Source organism: Sinohyriopsis cumingii, unplaced genomic scaffold (assembly GCF_028554795.1).
Source record: "Sinohyriopsis cumingii isolate HCF-2022 unplaced genomic scaffold, ASM2855479v2 utg002220l, whole genome shotgun sequence".
In the NCBI taxonomy this organism is placed as follows: domain Eukaryota; kingdom Metazoa; phylum Mollusca; class Bivalvia; order Unionida; family Unionidae; genus Sinohyriopsis; species Sinohyriopsis cumingii.
Window position 1 is genome coordinate 160,383 of NW_028316161.1, and position 20,885 is coordinate 181,267.

General features: G+C 36.8%; 1 protein-coding gene across 1 annotated transcript in view; it reads right to left on the reverse strand.

The window, feature by feature from the left end:
* Positions 1-20,885, reverse strand: part of LOC149770912 (uncharacterized) — a 134,054-nt gene that overhangs the window by 24,201 nt on the left and 88,968 nt on the right. Inside the window, exons 15-17 of the mRNA XM_089948990.1 lie at positions 16,890-17,068; positions 16,122-16,180; positions 9,302-9,832 (exon numbers count right to left, since the gene is read on the reverse strand). Of these exons, the coding sequence (XP_089805116.1) occupies positions 9,302-9,832; positions 16,122-16,180; positions 16,890-17,068 (769 nt within the window). The remainder of the gene's footprint in view (positions 1-9,301; positions 9,833-16,121; positions 16,181-16,889; positions 17,069-20,885) is intronic.

A 20,885-nucleotide genomic window follows, 5' to 3' on the forward strand; every position in this document is an offset into this window, starting at 1 on the left:
TGAAAACGCCTTTCCGGCAACATCTCCAATAGCACTAATACCCTTATCACGAATAACATCAATAGCCTTCATTCCTAATTGTTTGGCTAACGGCGCTACTTTTGGAGCCATTCTTGTAAATAACCCCGCAATGGTGCTACCGAGACCATCTCCATAGTACGCGCGGTAAACAGGCAATCGCGAGTTTACCACGTAGACGAGTACTGGTTTATCATGGTTGTAGTGTATGATCATCCTTATTAAAAACACCAGTTTTCCAATTAATCATCCACGAGTTCGTCTATGAGCGTTCGATATGCATTAATGTCCATAATACCGCCTGCAAATAACCGCTTGCAAATATCAGCGGCCTCATTGATTATTTCCGTAGAGTTATTTCCGGCTCGTTTTCCTCCAATTAGTACTTCCAGCCGTGATATATCACTGAGAACACTATTAGGGCAGGTAACGCCGTAGGATTCTTTACCAACAGGGTATCCTTTTCCTTTTTTTGGTGTTCTACTCTTAACTTTCTCGAGGAATTTATCGTAATCGGGATCACCACGATGTGGTAATGCTTCTCTATGTTTACTCGCTAAATACACTATTCTTGCCCAGTTCTCCGTCGAGGTTATTTTTTTCTTGTAACCTTCATTGATATACTCATCTCGAATGCTCTTAGTTGATGTTGTAGCAACAAAATTAACTAATTCTTCATCGTCGTCGATGTCTCTAATTTGATCTATTGCGGACTTTTTAAGAACATTACGGGGTATATTTCCCTCTTTCTTTTTTTCTTTCGATGTTTCTTCGGGTGTTTCTTCGGGTATTTCTTCTTCTGGTTCTTTCGCAGTAGCACCTAATTCTTCCTCGTCGGCCATTGTAACATAAGGTTCTTGTGGTTCGGTTATAGCGAGTGGTGGTGGCCTCCGTGTTGTAGCAGCCGCTATTTTTGCAGGGAGTGTTTCTAAAGACCTTTTTGTTTGTTTTGTCTCTGCCGCTATCTTTTCAAGCGCACCAAGAACGGGTACAGTTGCCGCTGTAACATCCTTAGTCGCTTTAGTTACCGGGGCAAAGAGTTGTTCGCTTCCAACAGTAAAATCGGTTTGCATTTGTTGTCGCGTTTGAAGTTTCTCTCTCACCCTGTCTCGTAACGGTATAAACTTTTTAAGCGCTGCTAGCCGCTCTCTGGCTAGCCGAGTAGTAAGTGATTCACCTACCATTATTGTAAATTGATCCGCAATTTTCTAATTTTCCGCCGAGTGTACCATCGGGAGCTCCACGGAGTTTTCGTCTATAATCCTTCTAATGTTTTTGATCTTACTAGAAATCTCCCGGCGTCGTTCATAAACACGTCCGAGTTTTTTTCGTATTATTTCAACGGCAGTAAATAGTCCAATGAATGCATTTGCGTCATTGTGGTACAGGTTCTCATTAATCGTATGTTGTAATCGTTTTATAAAAAAATACTCGCGGGCCAGGGTAAAACGCCCCCGTTTCGACTGTTCGTTAATAATCTCATAATCGGATAATATTTTTTCACTGTCGAGACCATCAGATAATTCAATTCCTTGATTTTTTAATTTTGAAATCTCAGTTAATATATTATTGATGTCTTCGATATTCATTATTCTTATAAAACATCTTATTTCTAATATCAAAAATTTTAATAAAATTATTGGGGCCATTTTTGACCCCGTTTTTTGTATGGACAGTACAATGCCGTAGATCTCCACTCGAGTGTTGTGGCAGATTGCAGGCATACATGGACAGTACAATGCCGTAGATCTCCACTCGAGTGTTGTGGCAGATTGCAGGCATATACATATACTTAATTAAGGACATTCACATCTTGGAACCCCAAAGCATACATCTCCGGGAGGGAGGCCTAGGGTGACAAACGTCATCGTAGACCGCCCAGAAGATATGCTTGGGGGACATCACTACATGTACTTAATTAAGGATGAATATATTTATAATGAAATGATTGATGGATGATGGGACGGCACAAGACAGCACAAACATAAAACGGCGGGGCGGAACTCTACGGCCAATTCAACCAATCAAAAGCAACCCAATTAAATTAACCCGGTTGCATGATTGTAAACAAAAGACAACCACACGCCCGGGTCAAGAGCGTGGGTTAGTTTTGATTAGTTGAATTGGCTTTCGAAAGCCCCAGGCTTATAACGAGTCATCTTGTATATAAAGTGACTAATACAGCGGCGTCAGTCACAAGGTGTGTGTTAATTTGAATTCCCTTGAATCGTTTGAATCCTTAAATACTTATTAATGGTGTTTCACGGCATTTAAATGAAACCAAATACTCAAATAAAACATTAAAAAAAAGAATACAGCTGTTAGATAATAGCGTGTATTTCATTAGTTTTCATCGTAAAATGATTAATTAATCGCAACATTAATTGGACTTCAAGGGACGCAACATTAATTAGACTTCAAGGGACGTAACTCTTGTCATGCGACGCTATCACAAAACGAGTTATCTCCCTTTGATGTTATATATGAAAATCGAATTCTATGACCCGTCTTTTTTGAGATCGCTGTTTGATATATTCGTTCTGCAACAAATTGTATTGAGGCGATACAAATGTCAAAATATTTTCCTGCCTCATTCATCGACTGAAATATTTTTTCCTCGTGAGTTGTTGTATCAAATGACTTTACGGGTTTTGCTTTCTTTGAGTATTTACCAGTTTGGCCTTTTTTACTATTTTCACTCTGAGAGATGGCTTGCAGATTACACAGTCTATTATTTTGATAATTAGAATCAATGTGATCAATAACGAGACTATCTTTGATCAATCCGTGGAAACATTCATAGATGATTCTGTGACAGAGATATTTTTTCCCTCCAGCAGTAAACATTAAATACCCGTGATTGTTTTTCCATCCAACCGGCTTCTTCAGTCTACGATTTCTAACAATACCGTCGCGAGATGCCTCGTAATTGACGAGCAGGGGATGCGGCTGAAATTCTTGGTCCATTTGTATAATAATACTACTTGTCTAATTTATTATTTGGTTTAATTATGAATCTTTCAACGTAGTCTTGGGGGGTTTTGATGACGAAGTCGGCGGTGGGGTTAATGACGGCGTTTTTAATTCGCTTGTCATAATAGCGTTTTAGTTCCCTGTATCGCTTTCCGCCACAATTGATACACAACTGTGATTTTCCTCTTACACCGACGTGGCAAACCAAGCACGGGAGGGGGCCAAGAGAACCATTACGAACGCTTTGTAAATGATACCCGCAGAATTCATCTCTACATGATTTATTGCACGGGGTTGTCGACCCAATCATCAACCATTTGCAGTGATTCATTATACTATATTCTTTCATTTAAATACTTGTTTTAATTATATGGATGAGTTCGAGAGATTGGCAGTAATTAAGCCCCGGAAAAATATTAGGTTTAATCTCGATAGAGTCCTCAAGGACACACCAAAAGCGTTAATAAACGATAAAACCCTGTTGAGTAAAATACGCGATTGTATCAATGAATTCAAGCGTGATGGCGCATCTCACAGTTGGTCAACATTTCGAATTGATGGCATTGTTGATGCTACCATGAACGACAACCGCGCAGCAATGATAATATCACAACTTGACGGTAAAAGGTATTTCTTCAGAGTAAAATTCATTGTCCGGGTGGAATCAGGCGATTGGATCATGCGTGATAAATTTGAACCAGTTCTCAGCGACAAGAAAACAGTCACTGTCAGCCGCGACTCCAAGCCGGGGTTGTTAACCGGAATTGACAAACCATACTATGAACGAGCGTATCCTGAAACAGCAGTTGTTTATGGAATATACCCGTTAAATAAGAAACCTGATATCGGAAAACTGAAACCGATGAAACAGTCAACTGGGATAAATTGTGTAGCAGAACGAATAATAGAGCATTTTACAAATGCATGTCGAGGAAACAAATTGACTGATTTACGACGTAGCAAAATCAACCAGTGGGAACTAACCGTAAAAGAGCGTGGAGCAACCATCAGCGACATAGCGAGATTAGAAACATCGCTGAGATTTCCAATAACCGTTACAACGATAACCGGTGAAGTATTATACGAATCGAAGTATAAATCGAAGGGAGCCCCAATCAAAATTATTGATCATAACGAACACGCATGGACGCCCGTGATCACAATATTTCCACGGGATAGAACAGTAAAGTATATCCCCGAAGAATTCCTGGGAGAACAATTCTCCAAGGACGGTTTTCTCGCGGAGAGGAAACTATTTGATGCTATTGCCTACTTGTGTAAAAACGACCCTGTATCAATGTGGTTACTTCGCAGCGCTGAAAACGATGCGGATACCTTTGATCAGTTTGTAAGACCAAACGGTGAATTATATCGCACTGAAGCATTTCACAACAGGATGAAAAAAACCGCCATAGAATTTGAGGAGCATGATGAACAACTGCTAACAAATTGTTTTACGATTCCATCGGTTGTAGCTCATGTTGCAGCAAGGAAAAATGCGTGGAGACCAACGCGCAGGGAATTTCTACCGGATGTACAATCCAGTTGTTTGGAATACTATCACGGTGGACTATGGAACACTGAATACAACCGCGACGCTATGATCTCGGTTGATATGGTTGCCTGTTATCCAGCGAGTTTTCTCGGGTATGGATCCGCCGCTGAGTACTTTAGACGATTTGGACACCCCAGTCATGAAATGACTCGTGTTGCTATTAATGGACCACTGCCTGATTTTGATTTAACCGGATTCGCTCGCATAGTATCATTTGAATTCGCGGCAGGACTCCATCGCTGTTGCTATATTTGGATCGGTAGACACATGGCTGAAAAGAGATGGCTGCCAATAGCGCTGCTACGGTATATGATTGATTGTAGCATGCTAGTTTCGTTGATTGTCAGTGACGCGATTATATCATACCGGGCACAGACTGAAGTCTGGTTACCAGAACCGGAGCGTCTAGATAGCATAATTGACGAGTCCAGAAAAAACATTGATGCCGACGAGGAATATATCATCGAATGGTCCAGGAGGATATTTAACCAACGAAACCGCGAGGCAAAAGATCTCGGTAGAAGAATAATTGGTAAGTTCACACAAGGTGGAAAAAACCACGACTACAAACGATATTGCTCACGGCTGATTATAGATGACGCAGAATATGATTTCGTAATCAAGGACACAGTGGCAAAAAATAGATACGTGAACTGCAAAACAGCTTTCTTGTCCAATGGAACAAAGTTGGGTACAGTTGTTACCTACAGCGATGGAGACAGCCCGGCATATCCACATTTGAGGGCGTCTATGCTGGGATATGCCGCTATCAATTTATTCTCGATGATAAATAGATTCCCCGATACCGCGGTTAGAGTAGCCGTTGATTCGTTTTATGTTGACGTAGCGTATAAGGGAAACGTAGCCGAGTTTACTAGTCCGGACGAGAGTTGGGGTACATGGAGAATTAAAAATGAAATACGACGCGATTATTCCCCGTCAGCAGATGTCACCGTTGAGAACAACTACTTACGCGGTGATAAATTGTCAGAATGGTCTAATGCACCATCGTGTTCTGATCCAATTTGTAGACACAAGACGGTTTATTTAAGCGGCTGTGGCGGGTCAGGAAAGACGACTCGGGCAATTGAATTATTTCGAACGCGGGCAAGTATAATCGTGCTTACACCGACTCATAGACTAGCGCGAGAGATAAAACAACGAAATGTTGACGCCGTTACTTATCACAACTTCTTTCGATACAGCGGCGGTGAGTGGACTCCTGATCGAATGGGTGAAAAATTTATTCCCGACATTATCATCTGGGATGAGATATGTACTGTTTCGTTAGATACTTTACAAATGTTTCTTGAGTGGTTGCTGCGCGCGAATACAGCGGTAATCATGTGTGGGGACCATGGCCAACCACCACCATTTGTCGGCGAGGGTCCACATGATTGGTTAAGGGGTTTTGTGGACTATTATGAAGAAACCGATACTGATTACCGAGCACTTGATGAACAACTGCGCGAGGTTAAGAAATTAATCAGATTACAGCCGGATAGAATTCAATGTGAAATAATTCGCGAGGTGATTCCGGAAACGCCGTTAAATGAATTCTGGGAAACATGGAGACCAAACGATTTGATTGTAGCGAGTAGAAAGATAGTCAGAGACACACTTCAGCGGAAGTTGTTTACGTTGCATAAGGAAAAGTTTCCAACGCGTCCAGTGCCGTTATGTTATAGACCCGCGGACACACGGCGGCAGAACATTGAAGTTGAAATTCCAGGCCGGACAGAAAAACAAATTCTCGTGCTGAATGATATCGTGCTCGTTGATATCAGCGTCGTCGAGGACGCGCTACGTGCTGATAAATCCCCGTGGACGCTAGGATACGCAACAACAATACATTCCTCGCAGGGACTAACCATCACGGACACAATTGTTTGGATAGTTGATAATCGCATCGAATGGTCGAATCTAGTCTATCTTGCAGTGTCCAGAGTACGAAGGATAAATCAGCTTCGAAGAATTGTTATTGACGAAGCCACCGACGAAGCCGGCGACAAAGTCACCATCGATGCAAGCGTCATTGATAGAAAACTCTCGGGTTACCGCCAACAGGATAAAAAAAAACAGCGGCGTTTTGATATTGATGCCGAATTAATAATCTCGCTACGACAACAACAGAATAATCACTGCGCGAGTTGCAATTGTATAATGAGTTGGCGTTATTCGGATAAAGACACTCGCCAATTTACCGTGGATAGGATCGATAACAGTCTCGGTCATGTCAAAAACAATGTGAGGTTGACCTGTCTTGAGTGTAATAGACGCAACGGCGCTAGTTAAGACCACGCGGGGGTAATTGAGTATCGTTAGGTATCACTTGTAGTTGCTCGCGTGTAAATCCGCGCTGAGGAGCAATTGAATCCAGTCTATAGATCGGTGGTCTACCAGTTGATCGTGTTATCGTTGATATGTTATGTGTGGTAACACTCCAAATAGGATCGGTAGCCCTTTTTTTACCGCCTTCAAGCTCTCCTGGTTCATATAGATATCTAACAGTGACATCGCCAAGAATCGGCTTAGAAACGCTATTTATTTTTAATTTTCCGGGTATATACTCGTATTTAATCGCGTCGCTGGGCTTCATGTTGATTACTCGGGTAATCTCGTTATTTAACGCTGCAATTACACCTGGCAACCTTTTAACCCATTCACGAGATCGTTTTTCTTGGATGAATTCCTTCGCGTATTGATATCCAAATAACCGTTCAGCGAGAGTTCGATTGAATCGTTCAACAATTGCCTGATCACGATGTAGCGCAGTATGACCTCGTCGTATCGCGACGCTATGATGTTTCAGCGTTGATAAAACAGCGCCGCGAAATTCACTACCAGGATCAACTTGTAATAGATTTGGCCAGCGCAGAGGGCCTCTTCGATAAATCCGTTCAAACGCAGCGGCTACTTCAGTTGCCGACTTTGTTTTTAACGGCTCCGCTTGTTTGTATCGACTCGCAACATCAACTACGGTTAGCGCGTATTTGTAACCGTTGTCATGCGGCAGAAATAGTATATCAGCCTGATGAACTTCATTAGGCACGCCGACATCAAAGCGAGAGAAGTTGATTTGTTTAGGCGGTGGTAGATAAATTTGCCATATAGCCTGTTTGGATAACCAATTAGCCGCAGTGGTCTTTGTTACCTTTGCAGCGCTTGCAAGCTTACCAATTGCGGCCTTCCCCTTCCAGTATCCTCTCGGAGAATAATAGATGGAATCCATCGTTTTTCTTGGATGATTGTTATTAATTACCAGCGCCAATCATTAATTTACCTTTCATAGCCGATTTTACCAACCATGAGGCCAATTTTTCTTTGACGGATTTATCAGGAATAGCATTTAGCGCGTGAATTAATTTTACATCCGCGATATGACGCTGTTGCAGATCGCTACTTTTGTAAGCAACATCATGAGCATGACACGCCTTATCGATAGCGTTTATTGGATACTCACCGGGTTTGGGCTGATTTTGATCATCGAGTCTAATATCTAATCGTGTTCCGGGGCCACAGTAGTTATATCCTGGGAGGTGTTTTTCTCCTGGATACTTTGCCCACGGTGTTCCGGGGAGTTTTGCCAATTTGGCTGCGATGTCACCTCCTCGCTTTTTTTTAAAACATCTCCGGGTCTAATAGAAATAAATCTAAATTTCTTTGTACCGCATTGTACACACTTACCAGTAAGCGCCGATCTGTTATTTCTTGTCGTAACGGTTGTCATATCATTTGTGCCAGTACGCACTCTACACTTCACACAATATAGATCCATAATTTATGTATAGAGATATGAATATAATTGATTTTTCGGCGACTAAAACAAGAGAACCAGTTAAGCATGTTGCAGCGTTACCAAACTCGATCCGGATGATTATCATCGGACCATCTGGATCCGGCAAGACGCAATTGTTACTCAATTTAATAATGAGATGGATGAAGTGGGATAAGTTGTATTTGGTTGCTCCTAGCGTAGATGATCAACGATGCTACGAGGTGTTGAAAGATTTCAACGAGAATGCATCAGCGATCGCTAAAAAAAATGTTATTGAGTTTATTACGGATATCAATGATGCACCGGGTATTGATGATATTGATGGCGACGTTAACAATCTAGTCGTGTACGATGATGTTATGTTAGACAATCAAAAAAACCCAGCTAGGATATTTTCCAGAGGCAGGCATAAAAACACTGACGTGATATATGTCACTCAACGATACACTCAGATTCCAAAAGTAATTAGAGACAACTGTAATATTCTTGCTGTGTTCAACGGCGTTGATACACACACGCTACGAAATATCTGGCAAACTTGGTGTGGCGGTGACATGGACTTTAATGGTTTTCGAAACTTTTTTAGTCATGCTCAGTCGACCCCACATGGATTTGTAACGATAAATTTACATGATCCTCGGACACGATATCGTATCGGACTTGACCAAATATTCGGTTAGTTGTAAATAATTTTCATTGTAAATAACCACTTAGCAGCAGAGGGGGCGATGACATCGACGCGGTCGTCGATGTGCTTACCGGACGCTGACGACACTGGGGATCGGCGCGCAGAAGGTGTTAATTAAACCAAATGACGTCACCATCGTGTAGGATGGACCGTCGTCGTTTTTTTTTTACCAGGCGCTGACGACACTAGATCGTTGAGTGCAGAAAGTATTAATTAAGCAAAATAACGATTGGACAAAATGTCCGATTCGCCCCCTCTGCTGCTCCTGCTTATTATCATCATCCCAAACTAATAACAATTGATGTGACTTTGCTTCATCAATGGCTGACCTGAATTGCGTTATTTCTTGTGGATCATATGGTAATTCGATTTTCTGTTTCCCTCTAAGGGCTGAAATTTCTGTTTCAATTTCCTTCTTCATTTCTTCACTGAGATCAGAAAGAGCTCCTTGAACATACAGTATTTCTTTCTCATGAGTAAACTTGATGTTGAATTTCTGAGTCCATTTAAAATATATTTCCAAAGACTGAAGAGCAAGAAAATCAGATTGTGATACGTTCATAATTTGTTCAGTGTTTTCAGTGTCCCCAGAGATGCTGTTTTCAGGAGATCTTTTCTGTACTTTGATTTCTGAAGTTTCTTTTGCAAAAATCTCATGCTGCTGTGATGGTACTACTTTGAACTGAACACTACTCTCAGTATCAGAAATGGTCACCTCACTTTGTTGTTCCATTGTATGTACTGGATCCTGCTCTTTCTTCACTTTTCTGATTTTTTCCCTGATCGGAGGATCAACAGCTGCAGTAAGACCTTGAATTTTCTGGGAGAAATATAAATTATATATTTGTAATAAAGTATTTGTTATGTGAAATGAGAAAGTTACTGTATGCATAAAAAAAGATGACTGCGCCTATGAGACAGTATATTATGGCAACTTGACATATTCTCTAGCTGAAATCATGTTTGTGTTTTTAAGCAAACAGAAAACAATTTTGAATCTAAACAATGTACATTAGCTTCATTCTCACACAAATGGCATTTGGCAAGAATAAAAGACAAATGATATCTAGATGTTGTCTATTATTATATTTATTATTATCATCTTCACAACATACTTGGAGTTATTCTGATGACAAATCAATACTGCTTGCTACAGTAGAATTTAGGTCATAATGTAATTATCTTATAAAAAAATACAGTGTTCCCTCTTTACAATGCTTACTTATGACAAACTATAAAACTTGTGTTATACTGATATCTGTTCCAACAACATGTCTGTAATATATTAAACCATAAAACACAACTTAAAGAAGATATTTATTGATGTAAAATTCACATTATATTTGATTCTTAGCAGCTTAAAACAAAAGTAAGGTAAAATAAACCAGGCAGCAAGTTTATAATATAAAATCAGATTCCACCATTTCACAGGATCTATGATATCTGCCTTACAAGACAGACAGCAGTATACAGAAGGACTATAATGCTAGTAAAGAAGTACTGTTACAGCATTGGTGTATCAGTGTATTTACTAGTACCAGTCAATACTGGAAAAAGAGCTACTGGTAACAAGTTGTTATATCTATCTTCTGCATCCTGACAAATGGATTTACCAAATGTTAAAATGTCTGAATGATTGTACACAATAATACAGTATGTAACTGTCAGTAACAAAATAAATGTACAGTTATGACTAAGTAAATTAATTTACCCATAGAAGCCTCATGTACACCTTATTAAATGAATTACAAATACAGTGAGGTACTATTAATTTTGGGGCTCACTATAAGTTAATTAGAAATGTGTTTTACTGTATTTAAAAAACTGCAACAATAAGTTTATTTGAAAATAGCTACTCCTCTGGTGTTGAAAACAGTTCATGTTTGCTCAGGTATCATTATATGTTTTTTATCTTATAGGTGTTGTCTAATGTTGTAAAGCGCTTAGAGCTTCTAAAGATTAATGCTATATAAAGTCCTTATTATTATTATTATTATTATTATTAGAAGATATGATTGAAGAGTTCCTGTTGTGTGCCTCACATAATGAATGTACATAGAGAATCTATAAGTTTTACTTTATTCAAATTTGCATTGAATTTCAAAAAATTTTAATGCCAGAGATTCAGAATAAAAATGCATAAACCTATCAGACACTAAGAAAATTTCACATCTCTCTATATACAGCATGAACACTGACTATGCATATAATTGGTAAAACTCACAAATTTCATTCGTGGTGTATCCCCAGTCAACAATATTTTCATTTAATATTATTACAACTGATGGCAAAACAGTAAATACGAGCAAATTTCAATTAAATAAAAAATATAACTGTCGTACCTTATAAGCATGATGCCCAGTGGCCAAACAAAGGAAGACATCTTTTAATGATAAGATGGTATCCACAAAGAATATGTGACAGATATTTACACTCACTCATATCAATTCAAGGGATATTTGTGAACATTGTTGTTGTTGTTGTTGTTGTGGGGTTTAACGCCATTTTTCAGCACGATAGGCTATACATGGCGGCCAGTATTAATGGTGGAGGAAGAACCCGGAAAACCCCGGAAAGAACCACCGACCCACGAGAAGCTACTGGCAGGCTTTCTAACATGCCCACATTGGCTGAATCTTAGACTCGAACCGCCGCAGACAGAGGTGAGATGGCAGTGATCCGTAACGAAGAGCGCTTTAGACCACTCGGCCACTCGGGGCCCCTGTGAACATTGTAATATCCTGTTTTCTAATGTTTATATTTAAAAATAATAAAAATATTAATTCCATCATTTAGGGATTAATCAAAAGGTATGGCAGAATCATATTGAACCCAGCACTATAACAAATATTAAACCAATAAGAGGGGCCTAAAAAGGAACCTACTCTTCAAGCAAGTGAAACAATAAAAATCAGCATTTAACTTGAAATGTATTCATATAAGAGGAATGTCATGTTATCCCAATTGTGTAAAACACTATAGTCAAATGAGAAACAGACAAAATGGAACTGTGAAAAATATACAGCCAACAATCAACTGGATTTGGAAAAGTGACATGTCCTAACCAAATGATTACTTCTACCATATTTTAACTTCATAATTGTCTTCATTTTCCAGTGTGTAATGTTTAAAGCCTTGTCTAAGGGTATGTATCATAAGTATGTGGATATGATTGTATTATTACCTAGTATGTATCGTAAGTATTTGGGTACGATTGTATTATTACCTAGTATGTATTGTAAGTATGAGGGTATGATTGCATTATTACCTAGTATGTATCATAAATATGTGGGTATGGTTGTATTATTATCTTGTATGTAACATAAGTATGTGGGTATGGTTGTATTATTCCCTTGTATGTATCATAAGTATGTGGGTATGGTTGTATTATTACCTTGTATGTATCATAAGCATGTGGGTATGGCTGAATTATTACCTTGCATGTATCATAAGTATGTGGGTATGGTTGTATTATTACCTTGTATGTATCATAAGTATGTGGGTATGGTTGTATTATTACCTTGTATGTATCATAAATATGTGGGTATGGCTGAATTATTACCTTGCATGTATCATAAGTATGTGGGTATGGTTGTATTATTACCTTGTATGTATCATAAGTATGTGGGTATGGTTGAATTATTACCTTGTATGTATCATAAGCATGTGGGTATGGCTGAATTATTACCTTGCATGTATCATAAGTATGTGGGTATGGTTGTATTATTACCTTGTATGTATCATAAGTATGTGGGTATGGTTGTATTATTACCTTGTATGTACCATGAGTATGAGGGTATGATTGTATTATTACCTTGTATGTATCATAAGCATGTGGGTATGGCTGAATTATTACCTTGCATGTATCATAAGTATGTGGGTATGATTGTATTATTACCTAGTATGTATCATAAGTATGTGGGTATGGTTGTATTATTACCTAGTATCTATCCTAAGTATGAGGGTATGATTGCATTATTACCTAGTATCTATCCTAAGTATGAGGGTATGATTGCATTATTACCTAGTATCTATCCTAAGTATGTGGGTATGAATGTATTATTACCTAGTATGTATCAAAAGTATGTGGGTATGAATGTATTATTACCTGGTATGTATCATAAGTATTTGGGTATGATTGCATTATTACCTAGCATGTATTGTAAGTATTTGGGTATGATTGTATTATTACCTAGTATGTATCATAAGTATGTGGGTATGAATGTATTATTACCTGGTATGTATCATAAGTATTTGGATATGATTGTATTATTACCTAATATGTCTCGTAAGTATGTGGGTATCGTTGTATTATTACCTAGTATGTATCGTATGTGGGTATGATTGTATTATTACCTAGGATGTATCATAAGTATTCAGGTATGATTGTATTATTACCTAGTATGTATCATAAGTATTTGGGTATGATTGTATTATTACCTAGTATGTATCCTGAGTATTTATGTATGATTGTATTATTACCTAGTATGTATCCTAAGTATGTGGGTATGATTGTATTATTACCTAGGATGTATCATAAGTATTTGGGTATGATTGTATTATTACCTAGCATGTATCCTAAGTATGTGGGTATGATTGTATTATTACCTGGTATGTATCATAAGTATTTGGGTATGATTGTATTATTACCTAGTATGTATCCTAAGTATGTGGGTAGGATTGTATTATTACCTAGTATGTATCCCAAGTATGTGGGTATGATTGTATTATTACCTAGGATGTATCATAAGTATTCGGTATGATTGTATTATTACCTAGTATGTATCATAAGTATGTGGGTATGGTTGTATTATTACCTTGTATGTATCATAAGTATGTGGGTATGGTTGTATTCTTACCTTGTATGTATCATAAGCATGTGGGTATGGCTGAATTATTACCTTGCATGTATCATAAGTATGTGGGTATGATTGTATTATTACCTTGTATGTATCATAAGTATGTGGGTATGGTTGTATTATTACCTTGTATGTATCAAAAGCATGTAGGTATGGCTGAATTATTACCTTGTATGTATCATAAGTATGTGAGTATGGTTGTATTATTACCGTGTATGTATCATAAGTATGTGAGTATGGTTGTATTATTACCTTGCATGTATCATAAGTATGTGGGTATGGTTGTATTATTACCTTGTATGTATCATAAGCATGTGGGTATGGCTGAATTATTACCTTGCATGTATCATAAGTATGTGGGTATGGTTGTATTATTACCTTGTATGTACCATAAGTATGCGGGTATGATTGCATTATTACCTAGTATCTATCCTAAGTATGAGGGTATGATTGCATTATTACCTAGTATCTATCCTAAGTATGAGGGTATGATTGCATTATTACCTAGTATCTATCCTAAGTAAGTGGGTATGAAAGTATTAGTACCTAGTATGTATCAAAAGTATGCGGGTATGAATGTATTATTACCTGGTATGTATCATAAGTATTTGGGTATGATTGCATTATTACCTAGTATGTATTGTAAGTATTTGGGTATGATTGTATTATTACCTAGTATGTATCATAAGTATGTGGGTATGAATGTATTATTACCTGGTATGTATCATAAGTATTTGGATATGATTGTATTATTACCTAATATGTCTCGTAAGTATGTGGGTATCGTTGTATTATTACCTAGTATGTATCGTATGTGGGTATGATTGTATTATTACCTAGGATGTATCATAAGTATTCAGGTATGATTGTATTATTACCTTGTATGTATCATAAGTATTTGGGTATGATTGCATTATTACCTAGTATGTATCATAAGTATTTGGGTATGATTGTATTATTATCTAGTATGTATCATAAGTATTTGGGTATGATTGTATTATTACCTAGTATGTATCCTAAGTATGTGGGTATGATTGTATTATTACCTAGAATGTATCATAAGTATTTGGGTATGATTGTATTATTACTTAGTATGTATCCTAAGTATGTGGGCATGATTGTATTATTACCTGGTATGTATCATAAGTATTTGGGTATGATTGTATTATTACCTAGTATGTATCCTAAGTATGTAAGTATGATTGTATTATTACCTAGTATGTATCCTAAGTATGTGGGTATGATTGTATTATTACCTAGGATGTATCATAAGTATTTGGTATGATTGTATTATTACCTGGTATGTATCATAAGTATTTGTGTATGATTTATTATTACCTAGTATGTATAGTAAGTATGTGGGTATGATTTTAGTATTACCTAGTTCATTTTGTAGTTCGACACAACTATGTCCTTTATGTGTGATGTTGCTTTCTGTCAGAATAAAAGCTCATTTTTTGGGTAATTTACAAAAGTAAAATTAAGTTAATTAAGTTAATGATCTTAATGTCATCACCCCTCACCCATGTGAAACAGAGCATCTGAACTTCCAAAAAGGACACATAACTCTGTCTTATTATGCAGTATAGAATATATACCAACTGTAAATTGTTATCAATTTTGTTGCATATAATTAAGCTTATGTTTAATTACTTCTAAAAGTCTTGTCTAAACTAACTGTAGAACTTTTAAACCTACATCATCTACACTAGCCTAAACTCTATTAGCATTTTGTGCAATGATATCATGATTACATAATGATTCACAACCATGTGGACATTTAAACCTTTTAGAAAACCAAAACATTGCTCAGACACAAAATGGTCTGGTGTTGCAATTTAAAAAAAAAAAATATATATTGCCATTTTTGAATTTACTGGAGCAGAATAAATTCCATTTAAAATGGTCATTGTGCAAACGTTTGGTCTGATGCATATATGAACAAAAACCACAATAACCAAACAAAAGCATGAATATTCATTATGAAATAAAACTACAATTGTAATTAATACCAATGCAGCTTTTGTGGATTATTTATGCTAACCAGCCATCAGTTGTGCAAAGCATACATCTCACTTGCCAAGTCCTGGTGGATGGAGGCTGTGGCATGTATCAGTGGGCCAAAAAAGGCAAAACTCCCAATCTAACACTACTACAATTTAAGTAATACCAATGTAACACTAAAAGATTCGGATGAATCCAACCAGTCAATAGTAGGAACAGTAGGAATGGCCACTTTTAGTAACTTACCTGTGGACCAACACTTTGGACCTTGTACTGCTTCAATTTGTTCACAAGGATTTTTTTGTCTGAAAGTAATCACATTTGTTGGTGTTATTTATTGTTATATTCATAATTAATTACTAACACCTCTATTACCAATTTCATTGTATGAGTCAACAATCCATAATAGAGATATAAATATGTAGTTTACTATAAGAAACTGTTTGCTCATCACTAGGGTCAAGTATTTCCTGAGCTCTGGATAATGTTGTACACAGCAAGGCATATACAATTCATAATCTTACAGCACAGCTCATGTAATTTTCATTCTCTGCACATTATCTTGATGGAGAGACTGTGGAGGAGGAGGGTTTTGAAAAACCTTTTCATGTTGCCACAATGCAGATTTTCAACCCCTTAAGGATGATAATTGTTAACAATCAACTGATGACAGATGATACATGACATCATAAACTTTTGTGGCTGTTGAAAGAAAATATAGCTTGAGTTGTTGGCTTAGAAACCTTAAAATTCTCATTCCAAGTGAGTCAAATAACAAGGGCCATAAGTTGATTTGGTCTTATGGTCAGTCCAGTCAGCTAAACCATGACTGATAGCAACTATAGCATGATAAACTCTGTTCATAAAAAATTCTAATATCTCACACAGAAAATAATGTTTCTATAAAATTTATCCATTTTCCCAGTTACTGCCTTTGAAGATGGCACTTTTAAAGACACCTTTTCTGCAACAATAATAGCCTTAGTGTATGGGAGAACACTATTTGTATTATACCTTCAGAGTTTGTGCAGATTACCAAAGCTTCTCCCACTTCATAAGGATACACAAATTTTGCTGTTGAATCAAATGAATTAATTTGTTCCTCCAAGCTCCTGGCATCTTCTTGTTTAACATCACATACAATGAAGCAGCACTGTTCTTTTATGCTGTACTGAAGCTCTATGCTCTCATGCCTGCTCAAATACAAGAAAAGGTTTTAATCAACACTTGTATTATTGCATATATATATATATATATATATATATATATATATATATATATATATATATATATATATCTCCTATTATTATTTTGTTGCAAGTAAATGACTAATATCCTGCCAAAAGATTACTGTCAGTAACAGCAATATGAATTCAAGATTAAATCTGGCATTTTTAATTAAAATGTGTACATACCATAATATTTCACTAATGCATTCTGAAAACATTTCCACGCCAACACTGCAATTGAATGTATGCCTAATGAACAAGAGACCAATTCAGCAGAGTTCAGATGGAATAATTACTTAGCTGGAATCAGCTTCAAGGGGTGGCAATGTTTTTAAATGACAAATGCCTAAACTTCACCTATCTACCATTAACAGTTGGTGAATTGATGTATACCAGTTTACATAAATTTCAAATGGTTGCTTTTGCTAACCAATCATGTTTTGGGCAATGTGTGATCTATTAAAAAATGACACATGATTTCCTAATCCTGTTTGAAAAAGAGGACAAGCAATTGAGTTAAGTTATATTGGTTCAATGCCTGCTATGGTTAAGTCACATTCATGAAATTGATAACATTTAGGAGAGGACAGACTTCTCAGGTGGCCTAGTGGTTAGAGCATCTGCCTTGGAAGTGGGTGGTCGTGGGTTCAATACCCAACCAAAGACTTAAAAATATGGTACTAACAGCTGCCTCGCTAGGCACTCAGCATTAAGAGGTTAGTGTTAAAACTGGTCCGCTTGGTGTCAGGACACTGTGACTGGGTGGGACATCATGCTACATGTCTGTGGCATGATTCCCCAGTGCTAGACATCATTATAAACTGACACACTGCAGACATTGTAGCAATATGACTGAAAAATTGTTACAGCTACGTCAAAAATCCAAATCACACACACACAGACACATTTAGGATAGAGCTGAAATGTTACAGGACTAATATGGAAAGTAACCAAGTTTCATTGCCATATCTTAAAGGACAATAGAGGAAAGTTGCAGAAATGGAGTTAAAAAAAAAAAAAGAAAACTGAATTGGTGACCTTGACCTTGAAAAACTTTCATCTTACATAAAAGACAGCATTACATTGAGAAATGTGTGTACCATTGTTCATCCCTGTACATCTAACATATAATGTATAAATCTGAAACAAGCAAAACCTAAAAATACTTACCTGTGAGCTTGTCACTGTAGATAAGACCACAAACATGCAATGCAATCCATTTTCTAGTGGCAATTTCTAAGTGTACCAAGTTTCATGCATTAATCAGAAACAGCTCCTAAGTTAGAAAGAAGATGAGCAACTGTATCTGAAACCTAAAAAATCCTTGATGATTTGACCCCAAGATAAGTATGCAACACACCTTTCAGTAATGATAAATAGCTCTAAAATTATAGTAGACAGGAAAGTGCAATGGAAAAACAATACTCTGACAAACGGTACACAATACACCTAATGATGATATACATGGATATCAAACTGCATCCCTTAATCTCAGAAAGCTCTAAAGTTATAGAGTGGGAAAGAAACTGGGATGGAAAACTTAAAATAATGAGCTGTAACTTTGACCTTCGGGGCCTTGGGTGGCCAAAAGATCTAAGATGCTTGACTTTACAGATCAGAAAACTTGCCAGTAACTTCCCGAGGGTTCTTCAACAGGATTTTCCACTGTCCCTCTTCCACTAAATATAATGGGTCCTATGTATAGCCTAACATGTGTTGAAAAATGGTACTAAACCCAAAACAACAACTTTGACCTCAAAGATAGTAGCCCCAGGATGGTGCACAACCTATCTTCTAAAGATAATATAAATATACCATTAGTTTCACCCCTGGATCTCAAAGGTCTCTAAAATTATATAGTGGAAAGTAAAGTAAAACGGAAAACTCAAGTGAGAAACCCAATATGGTTTCTAACATATTCTAACGATGATTTGTAAGTCAACAAGGTCTCATCCTTTAATTTTAAATGGCTCTAAAGCTATGGAGAAAAAGAATAAAGTGTCACAGAAGAACTGTAAATACTGATCGATGACCTTGATCTTGAAGTTACTACCAACCCTTGATCTTGAAGTTACTACCAACCCTGCAGTACACCTTCTAATGATGATACACAAGAACACCAAGTTTTAGCCATAAACCTCAAAATGGCTAGCAAGATGGAAACAAAAGTACAAGGACATAAAGAAATGTAAATACTATGTTCTTTCACTTATCACAAACAGATGGGAGACAAAAATAATGTGACCTAACCATCAAGTTACCTTAATTATCTGCAACAACACCTAAACTGACTGCACTTAGATTTCATAATAAATTCAAACACTGACTTTTAAATTCTTTAACAAAGCATACTGTCACTCTTTTTCATGTAGGAAAACTCATATTTCATTATGACAGAAAATATTTTATATCTAAAATTGTTTCACATGCACAGTTAAATACATCAAATAAAGAATAACTCCTCATAACATAAACAAAATATTTTGACACCAAATTTATAATCATCTGTAACCAACAAAGCATTAAAAATCAACATGACTTACTTCTGCCTCTCATGAGTAGTACATACCCTTCAAGAATACAACCATCAAGTTTTATGAGTCTATAATGGTGTCAAAGAAACTGCAAAAACTTTATGTAGTTGCTAAAGAATTAAAATAGGTCATTATGTTTTATGACTGTACACTGTTATGTATATTTAATTTATATTGCTTGACGTTGCTTCTGACTTAGGGTAGTGGATGGAGTTTTTGCATACCCGACTTATGCCATGTTTGTAAGCTGTAAATAAGATGCTTACCAGAATTTAAATGCAAGGTCTAGTCTGGGTCACAATTAGACAGAGTTTCCCATTTGAATGATTCATATTCTTTTTTATCATAGTTCTGGTAAAAATATGTATCTGGTCTGTTGATAGCAAATAATTTCATTCTTGTATTAAACCAGTCTCAAGCGATCTACTGAATTTACAGTTTTGAATCTGAAATTATTCATTGGAATTATCGAAGTGCTCAGAGACTTGGACAAATACATTGCTGTGGAGTTTTCTGAATTCATTCTAAGACATTCTGGATGGCATCAATGGTGCATTAGGGTATTCAAGACTATTGGCATATCAGGACATTCAAGACTACTGGCATATCATGACATTCAAGACTACTGGAATTCATTCAGAACATTCTATATTTTGGTCACTGTGATAGGACATTTAGGATTATCTGAAATTTAATTCACAATACTTTAGGCATCTATTGATTCTTTTTCTTTGTATTTTATGGAAATCAATTATTTGTTGAATTTTAATTAAGTTGTTGGTTTCGCTTCCTTTCTTTTCGTATTTTAAGACCAGAGTTGTAACAACATATAATGATGTCAGAGGAACTGAGATAAATGCAAGAACTTAAAATCGTAATTGGAGCCTGTATAGTAACTATCAGTTATGCAAAAACGGAAAAATCATAACAACCGAATGATGTCAGAAGTGTTTTGTGGCATTATGACACTAAATGCCTCTGTTCATGGTAGGAGCATAAAACTGTTCAAAATCTACACAACACAAACATCAGTAGTTCGTCCCTACAGCAAACAATATCAAGGTGAAAATAGTTTGTTATAACAAAGTGCATTCTGGAGATGAAGGAGGGTGTTTGTGATGTCATGATACGTTTCAACTGTATGTCTCCGAAGATTCCGAGTGATTGTTTACTACATTTTGAAATTCATGATTACAAGGTACAGTGGCACAGGATCTTTAACGTTTTCCTTAGTGCTGTATAATTAT